The sequence below is a fragment of the Malaya genurostris genome, chromosome 1, assembly GCF_030247185.1.
Source record: "Malaya genurostris strain Urasoe2022 chromosome 1, Malgen_1.1, whole genome shotgun sequence".
NCBI classification, from domain to species: Eukaryota; Metazoa; Arthropoda; class Insecta; order Diptera; family Culicidae; genus Malaya; species Malaya genurostris.
The window spans coordinates 92710593-92736843 of NC_080570.1; the positions used below are offsets into that span (position 1 = coordinate 92710593).

At 36.7% G+C, this 26251-nt stretch overlaps 1 protein-coding gene across 1 annotated transcript; it reads right to left on the reverse strand.

The window, feature by feature from the left end:
* Positions 1–639: 639 nt before the first annotated feature.
* Positions 640–25409, reverse strand: LOC131426828 (uncharacterized). The gene is made up of 3 exons (XM_058589630.1): positions 25374–25409; positions 12582–14455; positions 640–868 (listed from the first exon to the last, which is right to left on the reverse strand). Exons 1-3 carry the CDS (start codon positions 25407–25409, stop codon positions 640–642), a joined length of 2139 nt encoding a protein of 712 aa, XP_058445613.1.
* Positions 25410–26251: the final 842 nt, after the last annotated feature.

Sequence of the window (26251 nt, forward strand, 5' to 3'; positions counted from 1 at the left end):
GGTTTTTCAACGGTAAGACGCCCGCGAGCACTTCGGGACTCGTCGTATGAGTCGACTGCATGCAACCTGAAGCAATACGCAAACAACGATACTGAATTGATTCCAGTTTAATGAAATGGGTGTTTGCGGCGGATCGGAAGCAGAAGCATCCATATTCCATTACGAACAATATCGTTGTTTGGTACAGCCTAATCAGGTCTCCTGGGTGGGTACCCCACCAAGTTCCGGTTATTGTGCGAAGAAAATTGATTCTCTGCTGGCATATTTGTTTCAGATATCTAATGTGACATCCCCAGGTGCCTTTGGAGTCAAACCACACCCCGAGATATTTAAATGTAAAGACCTGAGCTATGGTTTCACCCCCTAGTTGAAGCTGTAATTGTGCTGGTTCTCGCTTCCTTGAAAATACAACCAGCTCAGTTTTCTTCGTGGAGAACTCGATACCCAGTTGTAACTTCCTCTCGTTACCGCCCGCTCAGTCACACAATACTCTGCCCAGTCCCAGGGTCGGCACAATCCTCGCCGAGGTTTCTCAGTATGAAAGGAGGAAAATCACTTTTTTTTTACTCCTAACAATCGTTTATTCGACGCTTTGTCCTTATGGTCCCTAGCGTCCCTAATACCCTACTAATTTACAATTTATTTGATACACTTACGTGTTAAATGAAAATGTGTCGAATGTAGGGCCCGTTGCGCACCTCCGGCTGCTATCAGATTCGGTCCTGGATCGTACGGTTGCGGTGTTCTGGAACTCGGATGCTCCCCACTTGTCGTCGCCGTATAGTTGCACTGGATGAACCGGGAACTCGGGTGCTTCCGACAGTTCGTCTCACTGGATCGAAATGGCTTACGGGTCTCCGAAGAAACGCTGGACACGTGTTGGTTGATGTGAGTTTTGGGTTAGCCACCGATCCGTTGCTCACACGATGACAACTTTCCCGTTTCTTGATGATTGCTTCCAGCACGGCCAAACCGAATGGTTTTGATGGTTCCACTCCGATAGAGTCTCCAATAATTGATCAATAGTTCAATGGTTGCTTGAACGTTATCATTTGGCCGTTGTAAAAAAAAACACATTCGCTCTATTCGCTGTTGTAAGACCAAGTGAAGTCTTTCCCTGTACCCGAGTTCCCCGGAACCTTGATACCGAGTTCGCCTTCGTACGATTGTCGTTACCGTTACCAATTTTTTTTTGTTTCAATTATAGAGGCTTTAACATTAATGTCATTCGCCTCTTCGGGCCAGAAAAACTTTCTGACCCTATGTGCGGGGTTGGGAATCGAACCCAGGCGGGCTGCGTGAAAGGCATCGACTTACCCATCACGCTATACCCGTCCCCCGTTACCAATTTCAGTTCAGTGGAAGTCGAATGACTGGGGTCTGTAGGTGGTTGTGGCGTGTAGAGTTGTTCAAACTGAATATAATGCCTAACGTGTGTAGAGATTATTTTATTTTAAAATGTTCGTTGCGCCGTCTAGCTAGCTTATTATACTTGTAAATAAATATATTTTATTTTAATCTAATTGAGAACGTTTATATTTCATTTTAAGGGTTTTAACGATTTAATCATAATTAAATATAATTTCCATATATCCTTTCTAGCTGTTTTTTTATAAAGTGATTTTACCCCATATTTATATAATATTTCCTGAGACTAAGATAAAGAAGTATGTACAGGCGAACCACACCGCACACCGCAATTGAATATTCATTATTTACACACAATGCATCCCTTCCCTACGACTTGGAATATGAGGAAGTGCCGGAATACAATAAAATTGACTTTGAAGAAGTCAAGTGTAGACTAAGTATAATAAATTGGCGGAACATACTGAGTACAGAAGGAAATGTCGACGTCGAAGTAAACAAATTCTATCACATTATAAACAAAATATTAGCCGAAACTTTGCCCATGAAAAGAAGAAGAAAAAATCATAACAGCAAATTACCTGTATGGTTCAATTCACAACTAAAACATTTGAAAAATAGGAAACAAAAAGCACACAAAACAACTCAAAATAGCCATTAACACAGCACATGAAGAATATAACCGCAAAATTGAAAACGAAATAAAGACTTGCCCTAAGAACTTTTTTAACTACACAAAAACTAAACTAAAAAGCAACAATTTTCCATCTCAAATGCACCTCGACGAACATGTAGGGAAAAATAGTACAGAAATCTGCAATCACTTTGCAAATTTTTTCCAAGAAGTATATACATCTTATTCAGAAACTGACCGTGACCGTGAATACTTCTCTTTCATACCTGCATTTTCCAACTCCATCTCTGTAAACTATCTATCAGAACATGACATTTAGACAGCACTGAAAAACTTAGACGCCTCAAAAGGGCCTGGACCTGACAGTATACCACCAATATTTTTAAAAAATCTTGCTGAAGAACTCACACTACCACTACAACTACTTTTTAACTTATCACTTAATAAATGTACTTTTCCTAAAGCATGGAAATCTTCCTTTCTTGTACCAATATTTAAATCTGGTGCAAAATCTAACATTCGGAACTACCGTGGAATAGCCATTATCTCATGCATTCCAAAATTATTTGAAAAAATTGTAAACGAAAAACTTTTTCATCAACTTAAAAATGTAATAACAAACAAACAACATGGTTTTTTTAAAGGCCGCTCAACTACAACAAATCTCTTAGAATTTATGACATTCACTCTGAATGCAATGGACGCCGGCAACTACGTAGAAACTCTTTACACTGACTTTAGCAAAGCCTTCGACCGTATTGACATACTTTTACTTCTACACAAACTACAAAAATATGGCATAAAACACACTCTTCTTGAATGGCTCAAATCATACTTAACGAATCGTGTACAGGTAGTCCGCTTCCAAAACATTCTGTCTGAACCAATTAATGTAACTTCTGGCGTACCTCAAGGTTCTCACTTAGGGCCTCTCCTTTTCATTTTACATATAAACGACATTTCCTTCATACTCAAAAATCTGAAAGTGCTTATATATGCAGACGACATGAAACTCTTCATGGAAATTAAAAATATCAACGCCGCTGTAATATTCCAGAACGAAATCAATCTATTCCACATTTGGTGCTGCAAAAGTCTACTCCAATTCAATGTAAAAAAATGTAACTCAATAACTTTCAGTAGGAAAAATGAAACTATATCTACAAACATACATCTAGGAAATCAACTTGCAGAAAAATATAAAATTGTAAGAGATTTAGGCGTAATCTTAGACTCCAAGCTCACTTTTGTGGAACACTATAATACCATAATCAATAAAGCTAATAGCATGCTGGGCTTTATTAAACGCTTCAGTCATAACTTTCAGGACCCATACACAATTAAATTATTATACACTACATATGTGAGACCTATTTTGGAATATTGCAGCCTAGTATGGAATCCATACAATATTATTCACGAAGAACGCATCGAATCTATTCAAAAACAATTTCTTTTATATGCACTTCGTAAATTAAACTGGACAGCATTTCCTCTACCATCATATGAAGCACGCTGCATGCTCATCAATATACAAACACTTAAAGAACGCCGCGACTTTGCAATGCTTTATTTTATCAGCGACATTATTTCTCAACGCATTCAATCAGCTCCATTATTATCGCAATTAAATTTTTATATACCTAGCCGTCAGTTACGTTCCAGGAAATTATTTTTAGAAAAACAAGCTAGAACAAATTATGCAAAATACAGTCCAGTCAATCGAATAATGCGCCGTTACAATCAATACTGTGAACATCTTGACCTTACTATGTCAAAAAATCAAATCAAATCTCAGCTTTGTCGTAGAAATATTGCGTAGTATGTAAGTGAACATTGTAAACAATTTATATGTAGTCTACATTTGCTTGACGAAAAATATAAAAAAAAAGAAAAGTGAACGGAAGGTCACACATTTGAAAGCCCATGTCGACAAGTTGTCGAGGGTATCTTACAATGGTCCTTGGAGATCGGTAGTTTTAGGTCCTATAATAGACATAACGCTGTCGTCGGCAAGTTGTCTTAACGTGCAAGATGTGTTGATACATTTATCAATGTTGTTTACGTAAAAGTTGTATAAAAGGAAGTTGGACATTTAGAAGGTTTTAGACATGTGAGACTAAAATAGCATCACAGTAAACGTTAAGAAATGTAATACAATAACCATTTCTCGTTCACAGTCACAAATTTTATTTAAACACTTAATAAGTTTAAATAAGATTAAAGTTTCTGTTAGGCGCACAGTCACATTGACATTATTTTTTATCTGAGGGCCCCTCCCGCAACGAAATCCTGGGAACGGGCCTGATATAATATAATATAATATAATATAATATAATATAATATAATATAATATAATATAATATAATATAATATAATATAATATAATATAATATAATATAATATAATATAATATAATATAATATAATATAATATAATGTAATATAATATAATATAATATAATATGAAATATAGTATAGTATAATCTCATGTAACACAATATAATGTGCGATAACATAAATCATTACAGTTCACACTATGGTCCGAAACGGGAAATTAGCGTGACAAAAATATTTTCACTATTAAATATTAGTTTTTTGTAGTTGGTGTCTTCACAAAAGTTAATTGTAATCAAATGATGGAAAAAGTTACTAGGGTGGTCCTCATTTAGATTGAAATCTGAAATCTATCTTTCTCAATTCAACTCAAAAACGATTTTGTTGTACAATAAAGTTGTGGGAAATTTTATTGCGAGCAACTTTGTTGAAAAAAGCACTATTTGATCGAGTTACATCAATTTTCCCGAGTAAAAGTAGAGTGGCTCCCAAAAAATCACTTTTTTTGTTCTAACTTTTTTGTGAAACGTTCCATCGGAAAGTTGTCTTTAGAAGAGTTGTTGAACTAATCATTGCGCACAATTTGGCTCAAACAAGCTTTTTCATATGAGCTACCAGTAAAAAGTTAGTTTTAAAAATACCCTCAAAAAAATCAAAAACATTGCATAACTCTTAAACTACTTAACGTATCCACATACTTTATTGAGCAAAATAATAGTATCAAATTAGTTCTACAAATGTTCCATACATTGTTCTTTTTAGAAATGAGACACACAATAACTACAGCCGAGAATAGATTTTTTGTAAGTCAAAGCACTTCCTGAAACCCAAAAAATCATTAGTTTGTTAAAAAGAGTAGAACGTATTCATTCGAACCAAAACTCATTGTGCGTCGTTTTCCAGATTTTACTAAGTTGGTGCAACTTAGTAAAATGCAAATATTTTTATCCACAACGTGTCGAAACGCATATGACACTGTCCCTTCTTTTTCATCCACTTGTGTACCGAATAGCCTACACGAGTGGATGAAAAAGAAGATCATATGCATCTCGGCACGATGTGGACAAAAATATTTGCATTTTACTAAGTTGCACCAACTTGTTGGAATTGTTGTCGAGATCATGAAAATTTCTGTTCATAAATTTATCATGGCAAACTAGTTCGGAATAACCATATTACACAGTATCTTTATTCCTCAGTTGCTCAAACTCAATTGGACTAGTTATTTTGGTAATAAATGAATTAAAATTGTTCTGCAATCTATTTTCGGCTGTAGTTTTAGTGTGTCTCACTTCTCGAACGGACAATCTATGGAATATTTGTATAACTAATTTGATACCATTATTTTGCTGAAAAAAGTATGTTGATACGTTAAGGCGTTTAAGAGTTATACAATATTTTTGAGTTTTTTGAAGGTATTTTTAAAACTAATTCAAATGAGTTAAAAAAATAACACCCTTCCAATTTTCTCTTAAGTTTTTACTTATATTATGACCTTTTAGGAACCGCATAGGATACATTTATATCGATCTGGCATCTAATGAATATTGATATTTGAAGCTTGACTAGATTTTGATGAAAAACCAATCATAACTTTTTACTGGTAGCTCATATGAAAAAGCTTGTTTGAGCCAAATTGTGCGCAATGATTAGTCCAACAACTCTTCTGAAGACAACTCTTCGATGGAAAGTTTCACAAAAAAGTTAGAACAGAAAAAGTGAGAAGTGACCCTACATTTACTCGGGAAAATAATGTAACTCGATCAAATGAAGAGCTAGAGAGGTGCTTTTTTCAACAAAGTTGCTCAAAATAAAATTTTCTGCAACTTTATTGCACAACGAAATCATTTTTGAGTTGAATTAAGAAAGTTAGATTTCAGATTTCAATCTAAATAAGGACCACCCTAGTAACTTTTTCCATCAAAAGGAGCGCCATTTGATTACAAACAACTTTTGTAAAGACACCAACTACACAAAAAACTAATATTTAATAGTGAAAATATTTTTGTCACGCTAATTTCTCGTTTCGGACCACTGTGCAGTGCCAATCCATAAGTTCCTCAGATGAACTGATGTCCTGGTGCTCTCGCTCAAATTGATTTAGTATTGTAAATTTATTAAGTAAATGTGTGTGTTCGATGGTGTCACCCAGTGTTCCTTTACAATGTCATCAATCTCACGTACATACGACATAAAATATGCAACTGATGATCGAATTTGCTGACGAATCGCTATTTGAAAAAAAAATAACAAGGAATGCGGACGAACTGAGCCCACCACCACCAGGATTTGCAGTTTTTGGTAATTTACGTCTGAACAAGCTTTCCAGTTTTTTAAGAATTTCGCAGTAATATTTATGAAGGTATAAGTAATATTAGAAAGATATCGTTACACCCTTAGGTGGATGAAAACAGTTTTTAGTATATGCCCTGAACACTACGAATAAGGAAACCTCAATAGTTTAAATCAACCCAAATTCTATGTACACTATGATTAAAATTAATACCATTAACTACAATTAATTGCAATTAGCAATAATATCACTGGATTCTTTTATTTTATGTTGAAATCAACAGCAAATATTTATTTCTAGCAACTGATTCAACTTCAAAATAAGTCCACAGAATGTGGAGTTAGTTTCCGCTGGAACATAACAGAATGTACAGAGGATAGTCGGCAGCCTTTATGTCAGCGCATGCCTTGGGCAACTTGTGCTTTATCGAAAACTGTGGAAGGATTTCTTTGAATATTATTTTGTAAGTAAAGTGAGCAATTTCTGTGACTACCATAAAAATTCCATCAAAAATATTTGATTCCTTCTAAAGAGAAAAACCTGTTTTAATCTACCTAGTGGTGTAATGATGCAGTTCTCATATCTTTCATATACTCATATAAATGTGTGATAATTTTCTTTGATTCTTGAAAAACAAAAAGGTTTGTCTATAAACTAGTATAGACTACAGAGTGAAACAGTACTCAGGTCGGTTGGGCCATCTCTGGGAAAACAAAGTGAGTATACACTATTGCAGGTACATACAAAACCGGAATTCGGGAAACGGTATAATCCAAGTTGGTTCTAGAAAAGGGATCCATTTTTGAGTGTATGGCTACAATCTCAGGTCGTTAATCGAAAACCGGAAATCAGGAAAGCTGAAATTAATTTTTTGGTCGTGTACTACCAATGACTACCGATTGGAATAGTTTTGAGTCAAGTTTAGAAATTATTTTACCCGACGAAGGACCGTTAGTTGGTTAAAGTCGGATATAAATGAATGATATATAATAAACATTATTTTTAAAATTCCTCACCCTGTAATTCCAGAACCGGATGTCGGATCTGGATGAAATTCAGGAATTCAAAATAGATCTTCCATTTGAACTAAAGTTTGAGATAATCGGTCAAGTCAAGTGACTAACATTCATTTTGGAATATATGACAGCTATTTCCGGTGCATCCGAAATCAGAAATCGGAAACCTGGATAGCCGGAATCGGTTTGTTTAGTTGTCTACTGATAATGGCTACCGATTGGATTAGTTTCGAAGCCAACTAAGAAATTTATTTACGTTTTTTTTCGTCGCTTTAAGTGACTGTATAAAATTTTTAACACACTTTATCTTATACATCCGGAACCGGAAGTCGGGTCCGGATGAAATTTGGAAGTTTTGTATGGGACCATGAGACCTTTAAATTTTTAAGTTTTAAAAATTAAAATTTTGAAATCAGTCACGCCATCTCTGAGAAAATTGGGAAAATAATTTGAAGAGGAATTTTTACACTAATCACCCTGTAATTCTGGTGCCGGAAGTTGGAGCTTTTACTTGAATCGAAGTTCATGAAAATCGATTTTGCCATCTCCGAGAAAAGTGAGTGCAAAAACATGTTACATACATACATACATACATACATACATACATACATACATACATACATACATACATACATACATACATATCGAGTGTTATCAGCGTAGAACCACCAGAAACGTGCGAACGATGGTTCGAATCGATTCGATGGCGAAGTGGCAGCAGGAGTGGGACAGTACGGAGAAAGGTAGATGGACTCACCGGCTCATTCCACATCTGTCGCCGTGGATGAATAGACAACACGGAGAGGTAAACTTCTACCTAACGCAGTTTCTATCTGGCCATGGTTGTTTCCGGAAGTATCTGCATCGGTGTGGTCACGCCGCGTCTCCATTTTGTCCGGAGTGTGAGTATGTTGAAGAAACGCCAGAACATGTGATATTCGATTGTCCCCGGTTTGCGGAAGTACGTAGAGAAATGCCTGCTCTAAGGGTGGATAATATATCTGAGGAAATGTGTCGTGAAGAAGGCACTTGGAATGCAGTAAACAAAGTGGTAACACAGATACTCTCGGAGTTGCAGCGAATATGGAGAAGGGATCAGCGAGTAAGCGTCGGATCGAGAGAACTTCCTTCGTCGGTGTAGTCTTGATCCGTCGTCGGGGACAAGATGAGTAGACCACGTCATAGCATCGTAAGGATACAAGTATCGAAAACGTCGGTTTCGAGAGAACTCCCAGCGTCGGGGAACTCTCTGTCGCGGTAGGCTAGATCCTTCGGCGGGGACTAGTCGAGTAGCCACCACAACACCGACTTGTGTCGTCGGGGCGCCAGCCAACCAGAAGCTATGCTCCAACTGGAATCGCCGGACCGACCTCGGCACTCTCTCGTGTGTCCCGAGCGGTGCAACAGGGGACTCGGTGTCGGGAGAGCCTCTTTCGCCGGGGAACTCTCCGTCGGTGTAGTCTAGATCTTTCATCGGGGATTAGACGAGTAGATCGTGGCGTAGCACCGTTAAGATAGTCGGGGCACCAGTGAACCGGAAGCCATCCTCCAACCGGCATCATTGGATCGACCCAGGCATCCTTACGGTCGGGCCGTAGACGGGTATCGAAAACGTCGGTTTCGGGAGAACTTCCATCGTCGGGGAACTCTCTGTCGGTGTAGGCTAGATCCATCACCGGGGACTAGTCGAGCAGACGCCACAACACCGATTCGAGTCGTCGGGGCATCAGCGAACCGGACGCCATGCTCCAACCGGAATCGCAGAGCAGACCTCGGCACTCCTTCGGGTGTCCCGCGTGGCGTAAAAGGGGAAACTCTCAGTCGGTGTAGGCTAGATCCATCGTCGGGGATCAGTTGAGTAGTGCGGCGCGACGTAGCGGCATTGGGTTGTCGAGGCGCCAAAGGTGGATCGAGAGGGATAAAGATAGAAACTCAGGAGCTCATTTTCTCCCGAAAGAACGAAGAAGTGCATGAGCACAGCCGAGATGTATATAGAGAGCAGGAGCTCATTTTCTCCCAAACGAAGAAGTGCAAGAGTACAGCCTCCCCCGAAGTATTGAGCTTAGCTTAGTTCCGAGGGGATCAAGGCAAGATGTCCGAGGTGTTTTAGTGGGTAAGGTTCAGCCAGTCCCACTCGCTGGTTCACAATAGCGGTAGCTTGACAACTACTGAGCGCGTGAACTGGGAAAGTACATAAGTAGGTATTTCACCTTGTAAAAAAAAAACATACATACATACATACATACATACACATACACACATACAGACATTTTACGTACTCGACGAACTGAGTCGAATGGTATATGAAACACGGCCCTCCGGGCCTTGGTTCAAAAACTCTTCTTTCACAGTGAATGCATAACCTTTTTTATATGAGAAAGGCAAAAAACCTTATTTTTGCGCCGACAATGTGAATTTTTGGTTTCAAATAAATTCATCAAATTCATATAAAAAAATTGAGTATAAGAGAATACGAGTTTATAGATTTTATTACAATTCAAATTATACATAACGTAAGAAGCCCTAAACACCTAGAAAATCAGTAAAAAACGCTAAGTTCATGTATTACGTCAAGTGTCGTTTTCTTGCATGATATTATACATAATAATGTACTACATTACTTCTAGTAAAAATGTGAATTTGTGAGCAAACACTACCTTAATAATTTTTTTTCTTCACTTGGCACAGTATTATTCAAAGTTTGATCGATTGAAACAATTAAAAATTCAATTATGATAATTGATGATAGTTGTGGCGTAAGATTACAAAATTACAAGATATTCTGTTTACAAAAAATGACAATGAAGTTTAGGAGGTATGTTAAAATTCAGAAGTGCAGAATTTTTGATTACCTTTCATTTATAATAATAAAAAATAAGGCCCCAGGATGCCGACTCTCCTCCATTTGCAGAATTTAATTTGAAGCTTTAAAAAATTAACCAATGTCTTAGCATGTTGAAGACAAACAACAACAAATTTTAATTAGCAATTGTAAGATTTTTTAGTCTTAGTGAAAATAACTTACTAATTTCAGGTAATTAACAAATTTGTTGTTTAAATAGAGAAAAAACACGTCCAAACACAAAAACTAAAAATCAACCAAGTCTATAAATCGACCCTGTTGAACGTTTTGGGGTTGGCGGTTCAATGCATAAGGCGTATGCTTAAGGCCCGACCAGGAAGGATTCGTAGTGTCAGTAGAGTCGTAGCACTAGTCATGTAATAATTCTGTACTCTATGAATCGACTGTGAAGTCTGTTGAAACTGAAGGTAAAATTCCACAAAAAAGAATGAAATACCAGGCTTTGCGAGAACGTTTGCTACCTTTGGTCTATGATAATCCATGAACGGAGACACATCAAGTGTGCAGACCGCCATCCACGTTAAGACAGTGGAACTACAGCCGGCGTTATTCAACTGGTGCTTCAGTCAATGGCGAATATAAGTCTGGTTCTTCTGTGGCTGGTTCGAACAAAAGCGATTACATCATCCAGCTGCTAGTCGTTTGAATTGAAGCGAAATATACCGCAAAATGGTGAAATTTGCACAATCAGACCTTCTAAGAGCTATAAATGTTTACAAAATGACTATGAGAATTAATAACTGTTAAAATTTACGGATCGGCAGTGAAAATCATCATATTAGTGCACCGTACGTAGCGTGAGCTTCGCACCAAACAAACAACCAAACAATAAACGGCTTTTCCCTACAGAAAAATGCACCGGACAGTGTTGAATATCGTTGAGAAATCCTCAATCCGACCCTTCTGGACGCCTGAAATAAATCCCATATAGCATTATGATAGTTTGTTTCGTTGAAATATGCAATTCGGAAATTATTTTATCAGAATTTAGTATGTTACTATTTTGCAGCTGTTAGGACCGACCTTTTGCAGAAAAGCTGCAAACGAAATCACTTTAAAAGGAAGCCCTTCTCAAAATTGCTTCAGGTTTGAATCAATTCGCATTGTGAGCAGTTTTTCTGCCGGACGAATGAGAAAAGTGAATTTACACTGATGGCGGTTTTGATTGTATTAGGAATTTTGTAGTTTACTGCAGTGCGAGTTTCGCTTCAGGGCGATTACACAATCATTCAGTTGCTAGTCGTTTGCATACGAGTAAAATTCACCGAAAAGTGAACAACAAAGGAAAAAGTTCAGATAATTGGCCACCAAATTTTCCCAAACAAAGCTATAAGAGATATTTTTCTATTGAAATATGTATCGCCAGTCATGAGTAAAATGATTCATTTGGTGCAAATCCATCACAACATATCAATTTTAGAGCACTGTTAAGCACTCCGCATCAAACAAGTGTAAATAAACCCAACATTTGCTGCCGAATATTACGCCTAAATCACGAATAGAGTCTACTCTTTCGATGATATGCCCTCGAAGAGTATATTCGAAGCAGCGCAAAACTAGCGAACGTCTGAAGCTTATCATCTTACATTTACTAGTGTTAAGCAGCATACCATTCAACAAACACCATTTTTCGATATTTGCTATGTCTTCTTGAAGTACTACGCAGTCGAGATTCGAGGCGATTGGGCGAAAAATCTTCAGATCATCAGCATAGAACAGTTTTCCAGACTTTATGCGATTACAAAGATCGTTTATGAATAAAATAAATATTAGCGGTCCCAGGTGACTTCCTTGAGGAACACCAGTAGGTATTTCGAGCTTATTTGAAAGTATGGTATCAATCTTGACGAAAGCGGATCGACCAGAAAGATATGAATCCAGCCATCTAGTTAACCATGGGGGGAATCCAAGTCGTTGCAACTTTAGGATGACAACATTATGTGGTACTTTATCGAATGCTTTAGAAAAGTCGAAATATATCGCATCAATTTGTTGGTGTTTCTCGATGGTGGGAATCAAGCTGTTTGTGTATGATAACAAATTCGACGTTGTTGATCGTTTTTTCACAAACCCGTGTTGACAATCAGCAATGATTTGAGACGCTTTAGAGTACATCGCGTCGTAAACAAATTTTTCCAGTACTTTAGCTAGACAGTTCAAAATCGAGATCCCTCTGTAATTTTCAATATTATGAATGTATCCATTCTTATGTATTGGAACTATAGCAGCGACTTTCCAAGCACTAGGAAAAGTATGTTCGATTATTGATCGGTTGAAGATCATATTAACTGGTACAGCTAATGATCGGGCACAACGTTTTAAAAACACTGGCGGTAGACGATCCGGTCCTGGACCTTTCGTTGAATCTAAACTGGATAGTGCTTCCATGACTTCAGTTTCACTTATATTCAAGAGAGGTAGGTTAACACTGTACGATTGCAAACTATCAATATATTCCTGCGACGGATTGACAGGGGAACTGTTGAATACACCACGGAAATAATCGGCAAATAAATTAACGGCCTCAGATGCAGAGTTAGCGCTTACATCTTTGTGAAAAACATTCACGGGAATGCCAACAGAACGTTTCCTGCTCTTTACATATGTCCAGAAAGTTGAGGGATTATTTCGAAGACTATTCTCGATACGGTTAAGATAATCACGGAAGGCATTATTTCTAGCGGTTTCATATTGCAGTTCAAATTGTCGAAGAACAATTTTGTTGTCTTCAGTCTTGTAACGGTAATAGTGTTTGCGTTGTTTTCGTAGCACGTTGCGCATACGGCCAAGCCTTGCATTCCACCATGGAAACTTGTAATCCACTTTGTTTCTAACTCGTTTTTTAGGAACTCTGCTATGTAAAATTCTATATATTGTACCATAAAACAATGGAACCGTATGGTCCAAATCGTTACCACCAAGCATAGCTTGCCAATTGACAGCTTCGATATCTGCTGATATATCATCCATATCGCAACGATTAAAATCAAAGTCGAGATCGTCGTAAGTTTCAGAGAAAACCATATTCTCATTCAGATGCTTTTCATACCTTAAAACAAAAGGTTTATGGTGGGGGTCGACTTTAAGTATGGATGTCGGAGCCTCAAATAATTCTACAAAATCCGTGTTATTAACAAATGCTAAATCCAGGGTTCGTCCATTCATATTCGAAAGTGAGCAGATTTGATAAAGACCTCCAGCTACCATCGTTTCCATAATCGATATTTCTTGTTCAGATGTAGCGTTTTCAGGTAGATAAGATTTTAGATCATGATCAAAAGTCCATCGCAGATGAGGAAGATTATAATCACCTACAACGAGTACACGGTCCATACTATTCGCAATGTCAAGAACTTGCTGAACTGCAGAGGCGTGAGAACTGTAAAGATCTGGGTCACTATTAGGCCTTAAATATATACAACAGATGTATAGCGATAGATTTGGTAGCGAGACACGTACGGTAGTTTGTTCTAGGTGTTCAAATCCGTGCATTTTTATTGCGATCCCAGTCAAGTTATTCTTGATTGCGATGAGTACCCCTCCTCCACGAAGCAGTTGACTAGAAGACGAGTTACGATCGCATCGGTATATTGTATAATTGGTCGAGAGTTCAGAGTTCAGTATATCTTCTCGCAGCCACGTTTCGGTCAAAACAATAACATCGTAGTCACAGGAGGAGAGAGATAACAAAAAGTGTTGCGTCTTTGTTCTCATCCCACGAACATTTTGATAGTAAACGGTCAGGTACTCGGGAGGGTGGGTAACATTTTGACAATTAGTATACGAGGAAAGAGTATGCGGCCGATTGACCGCACAATGCTTTACATTGATTAATGACTGAGGAGCGATAACGTGAGCCGTAAAAGTACAGGGCGATTGAGTGTCTAACTGATGGTCATCGGAGGACCGGCGGTAGCTGACATCTCTGGTTTCCAAAAAACCTTCCTGGTATTGGATTTGTCTTCGAATTCACGGAAAACGATGCCAACGGGCCATGTCGAAGATGCCATTGCCTTCTCTTTAAATTCAATGTGCATGCCTAGTTTAAATGAGACAAAATTTAGCGTACTAGGATCTTATGTTACTTTTTCCGCAGTAAACTTTTTGCTGACAATTTCTGTACGAACTGACGTTTGTCAATTTTGAGATTAACGAGATCCCAGCAATTTTATATTTTGCCGATTGGTTATCGAGTACTCAGTGGTGTAAATCTCAGCAATTAGTCCGGAGATTTAGTGAATAAAAGATAAGTGTGCAGTGGCAAATTCTACCATGCTTCAATTATACAAAAAATTATCTATTTTTAAAATAGTTTGTTTTTCACCCTAAGATATTTGATGAATGGATATTTTAGAAAATACGTTTAACTATTTTTTTAGATATTAGAGGAAAACAGAGGTATTTTTAATTAATGAATAAGAAAACCTATACCCTTTTTTCGCCAATATTTGGTTTGTTGGTTACCTGAATTAAACGTGTTTCGTCATTTATCACGTATAAGTGCGCTTACTACACGAAAACATTGTGAATTGAATTCCTCGGAAACACGTATGTTGTGTCCTCATGTTTGTTTTGTAGTTAGATAATTATTAAAGTAAAAAAAGTGTACATTGTAAAAATAATACGTATATTTTTTTCTCTTTTTAACGACATTCAGCTAACGTGACAGAAAGTCATTTAAGTAAGCAGAAATCTTCTAGTAATTTAACTTTTACCTTCTATCAGAGGAGTCGAGCTTAGGCATCTGATCAATGCGAATCACTCGAGTATCTGGTACGCCAGAAAGTAGTGATAAAGGTTGCTATGCAATTACCGCAATTTGAATACATGGAATAGAAAAAAATAAATGCATGGAATAGATTTGAAAATGACATTTAAATCTTTTCCACATATATTAATTATTAGATTAAATATTAAAAGTGTGTTGATTATTCGTTTCGTATATAATCATTTTGATATATTACATTATATTGTATAACAGATTCGTCTTTTTTCGCTGCAGAAGTTTGTTTTGAAACAATTTATATAATGTATATATATGCTGTCCCAATATTGATAAATATCGATAAATATTTTTTGTGAACATTAAACTTGTAAACGTTAAACTTTCAAAATCGGTTGTTTCCACGTGTATGAGCGATTAGAAATGTTTTCAATGTGTGCATATATACAAAAATTTTACTGATTTTGTTAAAATAGAGTACAACAATTTTTCGTAGGATTTGTCATTTTTCGACTGCAGCCATTTAAAAGACCCTTATTAATCCACCTAGTGGTGTAATAATACCATGCTTTTGTCATTTAAATAGTTCCATCTAAACATTTGTAAGATTGTGTCGTCGGTCATTAGTATTGTGAGCTTATCGAAAAACCTTCTAGAAGCTTTAAAACGAGTCTAAGTCTTTGGTAATCGATTCTTTTATTTCCGAGAGATTTTGTTGCATTAAAAAACACTATTATTTCTTCAGAGCTGGGAGTGAAAACCATTTGATTTCCGAGTTTCATTAGAAATTCAATAGTAGCTTTCAAACGACCTTAGACTTGTAGAAATTGGCTCTACCATGTTAGAAAGTTGAGCGGTGAGAAAACAAAGCGTTTTGTGGGCTACGTCCCTTATACCATTGTATCTTCGGAACCAGGAGTGACAGCCTTTTGATCTTTGAATTTGATTCACATTTCAATAGTAGCTTTCGAACGAACCTAAGCTAGTGTAAATCGATCCAGCAATCTCCGAGAATATTGACAAAAACAACGCGTTTTGACGGTAATGATACTTACCGAAAATGCCAACCATTTGATCTTCGAACATGATCCACAATTTATTAGTAGCTTTCAAACGAGCCTAGTCTTGTTGAAATCAGCTCAGTCATATTTGAATTTAAAGGTATGAAAACGACGCGTTTTGTCGGTTACGTCACTTATATCATTATATTTCCGAAACCAGAAGTGACTTCCATTTTATCTTCGAATTTAATCAATGGTGTAAATGCGGCTTTCAAACGGGCCTAAGCTTGTTCAAATTGGTGTAGCTATCTCCGAGAAAATTTAGCGGTCTGGACGATCTCGCCTAAACACACAGACATTTTCCTATCCCGTCAAGTTGAGTCGAATACTATCAATTTTCGAAAAATAATGTATGCAAGGTGGCTTTTTGTTTAAAATGTCTTCATGTCTGAAAAGTTTAACTACATTCTGAGAGGGTGTAGGTAACATTTGTTTAAGTTTGCGCGAAATGCGTCTATTAGAAAAAAATCTTTCCCACATTGAAAGAATTTGTAAGATTTTATACGTTAAGGTTTTTTTTATCTTCTTGAATCTTACTTTCTAATCGTGAATTCTATTAATTGTTATTAGTTGGTTGACCGCTACATCATAAATAAAAAGAATTTTACTCATGGCTTTACACGAGTATTTTTACTTTTTTATACAGCGATACACGCTTACATACTTAATTCTAGTGCACTAACACGAAGATCTATGAAATGAATTTAGATCCAAGTACTACTGGACTGTACTCATAGACTAATCAGATTTTAAATTTCTATTGGACTAACCCATAAATGGACGGCCATGGTGAGGCAAACTTACACAGTACAGCAAATCGGCGCGACATATGTGTCTAAATAACTTTGAAAGGAGAAAAGCGAGTTTTCCAGATACCACAGAGGCTAAAAAGTTTATTGCACTACAAGCTTATAGCTTGGTGCCATTGGCTACACCTTAGTAGTACAAACTGACCAAGGCTAATCATATGTGTGCCTTTAAGTTCACAGCTTCGGAACCAGGTTTGAGGAGATGTTGGACTTTTTTGCAATGTTCTATAATGAAACTAGAAAAATCATCGATTCGAGAAGGGGTTAGATAATGTAGTTGGGTGTCCGGTCTGAGTGCAAGTAAGTCGTGACACAGTAGAACCAATTTGAATAATTAGATTGAATAATATCCTTCCTCGAAGAGTTTTACCATTCACATGCGAACACGCGGTTAGTACTAGTCATTGCTACATACTGTGCGTCAGGAATTAATTGAAATCGAGCTTATTCAAAGCGTTCGACGTGATCAATAAAATCGGTACTGTAGTACGCTCCAACTTTGGCGAAATTGAAAGTTACATCACGATCATTTGAACAATTATCTCTTTGGCACGCTATAGAATACTTTTGACAATTTTATTGAAATTGTAAACTGAACTTTATTGTGTCCGTGCGATCATGTGATCTCAACTAAACTTAATATGAAATTGTACTTCAACATCTGACACTGTTTCCAACAAGTATTTTTAGTCATTCCTTGCAATGCAGCATTCGAGTTATGTGTGATTGGCTTTGATTTTCATTTGTTTTTTTTTCAGTACCATTTTTGCAATTGAATTTGAACCTTTCGTTCAAAAGTATAATCAAAATATCATAAATACACTGAAGAACAAAATTATAATAAACATAATTTTTATTAAAGCTAGTTCTGTTTACCAATATCCGTCCACAATCCTATTTTTTGTGATCTGACACTAAAGTGAAAGCTGAGAAGATTAATAAAAAATTTCCATTTATATTGTTATAGCATTCCTACCTCAATGAAATACGCATTATCTTATTGGAGATATTATTAATCTTCAGCATAATCAAGATTATCAAACGTTTTTCAAAACAGTTTTTAAAACGTTCGTTCAGCATTATCGGAGATAGTAGTAGATTTTTTTGAAATAAAATATGTAATCTTACAAAATATATAGAATCGTTTGGACCATATGAATACATTTTTGCCTTTTTCATGATGAAAGGTTAAGCTATCACTGTGAAAACCGACGTTTCAGTGTCATATACCATTCGACTCACTTCGTCTTGTACGTAAAATGTCTATGTGTATGTGTGTAAGTGACATTTTTGGGCTCACTCTGCTCGGAGATGAAAGAACCGATTTTGACAAACTTAGATTAAAATGAAAGATCTTGCTGTCCCATACAAAATTAGACATAGAAAAATCCTGAGCCATAGAAAAATCCGCGTAAAAATTTCAATTTCTAATTACTTACTCGCTTTCCGATTTTCACAAACTTACATTCAAATGAAAGGTGTTATGGTCCCATACAAGATATTCATCGTGATTTGACTTCCGGTTTCGTAATCACAGGGTGAAGAGTGTCAAAAATTGTACACCGGCCATTCTGGTTCCCGATTTACGACTGCAGAAATCTCAGACATGGTATATATACCCCAAAACGGAACTTACTTACTTTGCTCATAGATGGTTTAATCGAATTTTACAAACTTAGTTTCAAATGAAAGGTTCTTTGGTCCCACAAAAAAATCTGAATATCATCCGGTCCCAACTTTCGGTTCCGGAATTACCGAGTAAAGAGTTCCTGTTTGATGCATTTTCAACTTTTATCTCTTGCTCATTAGTAGTGTAGAGTAAAAAGTGTGAACGTTTTTATAGCGTCACTTAAGGCGACGAAGTATAAGAAGAAAAAATTCTTTTTAATTTGGTTCAAAACTGTTCCAATTTGATCGTTATTTATTTTGTTAGCCATACAAACCAACTTCGGTTAGAAATCAAGAACTACAAAAAGTATTTCACTCACTTTTCTCAAAAATGGCTAAATCGATTTTCGCAAACTTCAAATGAAAAGACTTTTGGTTTTATACGGAATTTCTGAATTTGTTATAGAAACTACTTCAAGTTTTGAAACAACACGGTGTTTTGATTTGTAGATCTTAATAGTTTACTTTCGAATATACTTTCCTGTGTCTATTGAATGAACAGCTATTTTTAAAATAATTCTACAGTAATATCTATGAGGGTATGAGAAGTTCATCATTACACCACTAGGTGATTTTTTTTGATTTTGTGCAACTGCACTGAAAATAATTTGCACGCTAGCATCAAGTGAAAAGCATTTGAACTATCACTACTTGTAGAACACGTGAAATTCGTGAAAACATACACTTAACTCATAAAATGAGTGTAAAACCTGTTGATATTTAGTTGGAAACATGTTACATTTATCTGAAATGAACATAAAAATGATAAGATATATCGTTACCTCTAAATTCTATATGAATTTCATATGAACGTCACATTGTTTTCCACATAGATTTCAATTTTGTTTATTTTATTTTTGTTTATTTTTTGGGAGCAGGGAAAAGCCCAATGGAGATGAAATTTGGCAATCTCTCTCTCCAGTAGGCATAAAACCTCCTCATCTTTCGTATCAACAGATTACAATGATCCAACAGATACAATAAGGCTTAACACTAACAATAAAAACTAATAATTAAATCTAAACCTATAACCCTATATCTACCCAAGTAGCAATTAAAACTTGTTAAAATTGGCATGTTTCACAATTGCTACAGAACGGTTATTCATGTCAGATATGTTTGACAAATGATTTTACATGTTTTAGTAACAAATGTAAAAATCATTCATATTACTGCTTGTGAAACCAAGTCAAAAATCTAAACGAATTAAGTTCCACATCGGTTTATTTAACTGATTCTATAACAAGTTTATTTGAGCAGTTTCATTTTCGGTTTTTGCTTAACAAATATGACTGATATGAAACATATCAAACAAGAAACTTGTTGCACGTCATACAAGCAAACTGCGCTTTTTCAATCGCACAATCGTTGCGAGAAGAGTGAAGAAAAACAATGTTAGAACAATGTTTGCTACTTGGGTAGTTGATGACACCAAGCACTACAGGGCAGCAATAGAGTTCTTGCTTCAACTGGCGGAGAAAAAGGGATAGATAACTGGATGATGAAGGTAGGTGGAGGGGGTAAGCGTGGTCGAACAACGGGGTTAGAATCGGCATGTAGATCAAATTAGTGATCGAAAAGATGGTGGAAGACGGAGGAAAGAAGAAAGTGCGAGCGGGTTAGTATTTGCAAGCGAATCTGATTAGTTTCCAATAGAAACAAAGAAGACGAAGAAAATGAGAAGGAAAGCGATAGGGTTAGTATCATCGAGCGAATCTGAGTAGTTTCCAACGGTGATGGGAGAAATTGAACCATCACTAGGTTGAAAAAAAAATACAAACGGTTACAGACAAATCCTGATCCAAAGTTAATCTGACAAGTGACAATGAAACAATCGTTTGATCATATTTCGGGATAGATGAAAGTCGAAAACATTGGAGCAGCTATTGAATGTCCTGCACATACTGGAAAATGGTTCATTGTAACCATAATTTGTTCGTGCAATGGATAAACTCAAGAAACGATGAGAGCGTAGATTACGTCGATAAATGTCCAGATTAATCAATTGCAGAAGTTCGGGACAATCGATACGTGATTGTAATAAATCAGCAATAAAAACGGCTTTGGAGACATTCCTACGAACAGATAGCAGATCCAGGTCAGTAAGCTTACAACGATCTTTGTAGCTAGGAAGATTAGTGGGATCCCTCCAAGGTAAATTGCGCAGAGCGAATCTAACAAATTTACGCTGGATAGTTTCGATGCGTGCAATGTCGATTTGATAGTGAGGTGTCCAGACAACAGCTGCATATTCTAGCGTCGAACGGATAAGAGCACAATATAATGCCTTACAGTATACATTAGTAAAGCTCTTGATAACACGAAAGACGAAACCCAAGAGCTTGAAGGCCTTCGAGATTCGAAATCGATGTGACTTTTGAAGTTTTCTATTATCCTGACACCAGTTTGTGAATAAGTCTAACTGTGACTGCAAATATATAGTGTCTTCTTGACATTTAACTAAATAAAATAGCTTGAAGTCGTCTGCGAAGGATAGTTTGTGGCATTACAATATGAAGTTGAGATCATTGAGGTAGAGTAAAAATAAGAATGGACCTAAGTGACTGCCTTGAGGGACTCCAGAGTTGACAGCGAAAGGCACTGTAATGAAGTCTCCGATCTTCACAGACATTTCGCGAACAATTAAATACGACTTGAGCCAATTTAGCAACGATCCACTGAAACCAAGTCTATTGAGTTTTGCTACTGCTATTTGGTGGTTTATTTTGTCAAAGGCTGCAGAGAAATCAGTGTAGATTGCATAAAACTGTAGGCGTGCTTGTAGAGATCGAACTATAAAAGAAGTGTAGCAGAGTAAGTTTGTTGCAGTTGATCGTTTCGGCATGAAATTGAAACGCAGTTGACCGAATCAAGTGGTTTGCACATACATTTGTGCTGTACTATTTTCCACTTGAAAATGAAGTGTTTAACACATGTAGTTCGATTCAATAGCAAAACACATCAAACCCAAAAGAAAAACACATCAAAGCTAAGTGAAAAATAATCTCATCTTGCATCTTAGTGAATTTGCACATGAAATCATAAAACACATCGCTTTGGTTATGTATTGAAATGAAAAAGCACATTAAATTGAAGTGTTGTTTACATATGAATCGATTGTACAAATACATATGAATCGATTGTACAAATACAAATTTTTATTCGTATGCATGCAAGAGAGCGTAAGAGGGAGTTGCCCAATAGATAAAAATTAGTACAACATTCATTATGATTGTTGGCGTCACATCAACTGAAGTATTCCACTTTTTTACATAAACTCTATTGTCTCAATATTAATGTTCAATGTTACGAGGGGAAACCTAACAGTAACGGGAATGGTGTTGTAACTGTTTTATTCATGAATTAATTTACTACAAATTTTGATTAGACCAAAATATCTTTGCTATAAATTTAAGTTTGTGTAAATCTCCGAGAAGAGTGAGTGATATTATTTTCATCTTTTTTATGCATGGCACCCTGCAATTCCGAAACCGGAAGAGAAATTTCGGAACTTTATATGAGACTATTCATTCGAATATAAGTTTGTGAAAGTCGGCTCAGCCATCTCCGAGAAAAGTGAGTGACTTTATTTTCACAATTTTGGTGCCTAGCACCCTGCAATTCCGAAACCGGAAGTCGGATCCAAATGAAATTCCGGAACTTTGTATGGGATCATAAGACCTTTTATTAGATATAAGTTCGTAAAAGTCGGTTCAGCCATCTACTAGAAAAGTGAATGACATTATTTTCATAATTTTGGCGCATATCACCCTGTAATTCCGGAACCGGAAGTCGGATCAAAATGAAATTCAGGAACTTTCTATGTGACGATGAGACCTTTCATTTGAATCTTAGTTTGTGAAAATCGGTTCAGCCATCTCCGAGAAAACTGAGTGACAATATTTGTCTCACACACATACACACACTCATGCACACACATTTTCTCAGTTCAAAAGATGATTTTTACTGTGATTTTATAGCCTTTCTATATGAGAAAGGCAAAAAGAGTCACGGAATATGGTCCGATGAATAGGAGGAGTGAACAATCGTTAAGGCTGATTAAAAACCGCTTCACGGACAGCACTGTGTGGGTAGATGCAAAAGATTAGGATAAAATCATATGAATTGAACTCTATGACAATCCAGACATCTTGCATAGTTGATCATAATTTCGGTGACGGTCTTCATGAATAAGAGTGTTGATTTTTTTCAACGTTTTTGTTCGTTCTTCAAGTTGAGGGTTGACAATCAGGTCGTATAAAGTTTACGCGCAGATGTTCCTGAATGGCGACGTGAAATAACTCGAGACCTTTTTGCTTCAATTTCGCTTGTCCTTGGCGAAAGGACGAGCCAGGATTGCACGAAAACAAAGTCACGATTCGTTGTCACGTTTGCCTATCGAATCATGATTTGGAAGGTCATCGACTCCTTAAATCGTTAATCTAACTTCTTGACAAACGATACCGAATTTTTAATATATTTAGCCGCCACTGCATAGTTCATTTTACCTGTGAGACTGTGTGTAATGAAATCAATTTTATATCTACCGAGGAAAAAAATTAAGTTGCTTTTACTTATCGATCGCAAGCTGCCATGGATACGCTCTTACTTGTTATACTGATTTTTCAGCAGTTAATAATTCAATTGATTACCGATCGTTCCGTTATTGTTGAATTGTCAAACAACTACCGTAAAGGCTGTCCCAGAAAGTATGGACGCACTTTGATTTCGCTGTTAATAATTCACAAGTGTTAGATATTCAAATATTATTCGATATACTGATAATATTAGACTACAACAACAGAATATTATCCTCAACATTTGCTACTTAGCCATTCCAGACTAGCTGGCTCACCGTCTTGCGAACGTTCCTCATTAAATTCCGTACAGACTTCTTGGCGACAAGTTTTGACACTTTATTCCAATCTTTTCGAACTGTTGAATGATTTCGGCTGCCGAGACATGTTTCCCAAGATGTGCCTTCGTTAATGCCCAAATTTCCTCAATTGGTCGAAGTTGTGGGCAATTTGGTGATTCATGTCTGTTGGGACGAAAGTGACATTTTTGGTAGTATACCATTCTACCGTTGATTTCGAGTAGTGGCAAGAAGCAAGATCTGACCAGAAGACAACAGGATCCTTGTGGCTTCGAATCATGGGTAGAAGTCGTAAACATTCCTTGATGTATATTTCGCTGTTCATTGAAGCAGTGGTGATGAAGGGTTTCGAAATCTTACCGCAGCAACAAATTGCTTGCCAGACCATAGCCTTTTAACCAAATTTTTCGACTTCAATCGATGTCTCGGACTGGTTTAACAACTGCCCTTCTCGCACCGTATAATATTGTGGTCCCTGCAAGTATTTGTAATCGAGTTTCAAGTAGGTTTCGTCCATGATTATGCAGTTCAAATTTCCAGCAAGAATCGTATTGTACAGCTTTCGAACCCTCGGCCTGATCGATGCTTCTTGTTTCGGACTACGTTTTGAATGTTTCTGCTTCTTATAGGTTCGAACCTTTTTTCGACCCGTTTTCGGTTTATCCTCAAAGGTTTTATCCTCACCGAACTTCCCGATTGCATTTCGCAAAGCTTTTTCATTTACTCCTTCCATTTTTGCTATCTTTCTCAGTGACAGTCCGCGTTCTGTGCACCATTTTTACACAATTTTTCGTCGTTGTTCTGCTGAAAGTCCACGCATTTCGAAACAAACTAATGAAAACGAATAAACAACTGCACAAGTGGTTAGAGAAGAGTGTAAACAACAGGACGCAGCCATAAAAATTGACAGATTCTGAACCATCGCGAAATGGCAGCGGTTTTTGGTTGCGTCCATACTTTCTGGGACAGTCTTTAAACTGTAAACCAAATGGATCTAGCGAATGGTTCGGTATTTTTTTGTATTTGTTTTCTTTTGGTTAAAATGCTAGATTTGAATGGGTTTTCGGATTTCAAAAAACAACACAACATTTTCAACTTAATCCTAAGGTTTTTCGGATTTGAATTTTTTTCACAGAAACAAATGAAGAAATTCGAACCGGACGTTGCTATAGTTTTATTGTTGACCGGAATTATAAGCGCTTCCAGAACATTGCAAAATGCGTCGAGTGCACCAGAAATTGCTCTCGAACGATACGTGTTGGCAGAAAGTGATACGAAATTTTTCCTTGCCTATAAGTAAAAAAAGCTAGTTCTAATGTTTAAAAAACTTATTCACCTGTACCTCAATCTATTCGACGTACCATTCAAGTTTTTTTTCGTTTGGTTAATAAAAACACACTTACTGAAAATTTTAATAGCTGTTTGACAGTTAGTTTTCACGACAATCAGTATATACAGAAGTTCGGTTATTGAAAGATAATTTTATCATGCGGACAGTATGATTTTTATCGTACTCGGCGACTATTCAAATTTACCAATGAATTGTATATTTATTTTCAAAATTCTGTAATGAAAACTTGCTTAAAACAAGTAAACATGTACCGAAATCTCGGTTGTTCCTATTGATTACTGAAAATTTTTATCAAGAAAGCTACTGAACAAAGGAATCAAAGTGTGTACGTTCTATCATTAAGGATTAAAGAAATAATCTCTTTAGAATACTTACATCCTGAACATTATCTCGCAAACTCCGCAACACCATTTATTCCATTTGTTCTTCGTAAGTATACACATGGGTGATTTCAGTCTCCAAATTTTGAATAGGGACTTATTTGGGGTATTTTAAGCACTACCGCTTTACGAAATTAGAGATGACCCCTTTTTATTGGCACCCTAATGGACATTACTTACTTCAAAGCCAATAATAACAGGTATCAATGGATTGGATCCATAACATGCAAAGTAGATATATTATTCAAGATCTACGTAAAGTTTCAGGCTTAAAACGAATCCCGCTTTTACCCGAAACACTGCAAAAGAATGTTTCAGAAAATCCCGACAAAATAAAAGTTGACCTTGAATAATCGACAGGGAGTCGGATGTGTCTAACGTGGAAAGGGTGTTTTCGGAATGGTTATTAATAGTATATTACGGACAAAAATAGATGGATTCTTTTTGTCTGTAATGGAAGCAGTACATGACGTCATCGTTCTGACAGAGACCTGGCTCGACGATCAAATTTTCTCCACTCAACTTTTCGGACATCAGTATACCGTTTTTCGTACCGATCGGTCCCCGGCTAACAGTCATAAAACTCGCGGAGGTGGTGTCTTGATAGCTGTGTCTAAAAAATTGAATTGTTACATCGATCCCTCACCGATCTCTGACACCATTGAACAGCTTTGGATTGTCGTTAAGCTGCCACAAGTTGCTGTCAGTATTGGTGTGATTTACCTGCCACCAGATCGGAAAAATGATTTTATGAGCATATGTGCACATGTAGACTCATTGAGCTCGATTTCATCACGTTTCGATCCTCACACTCCTGCACTTCTTTTTGGCGACTACAACCAATCCGGTATTCAGTGGCATTTCTCAGAGAAA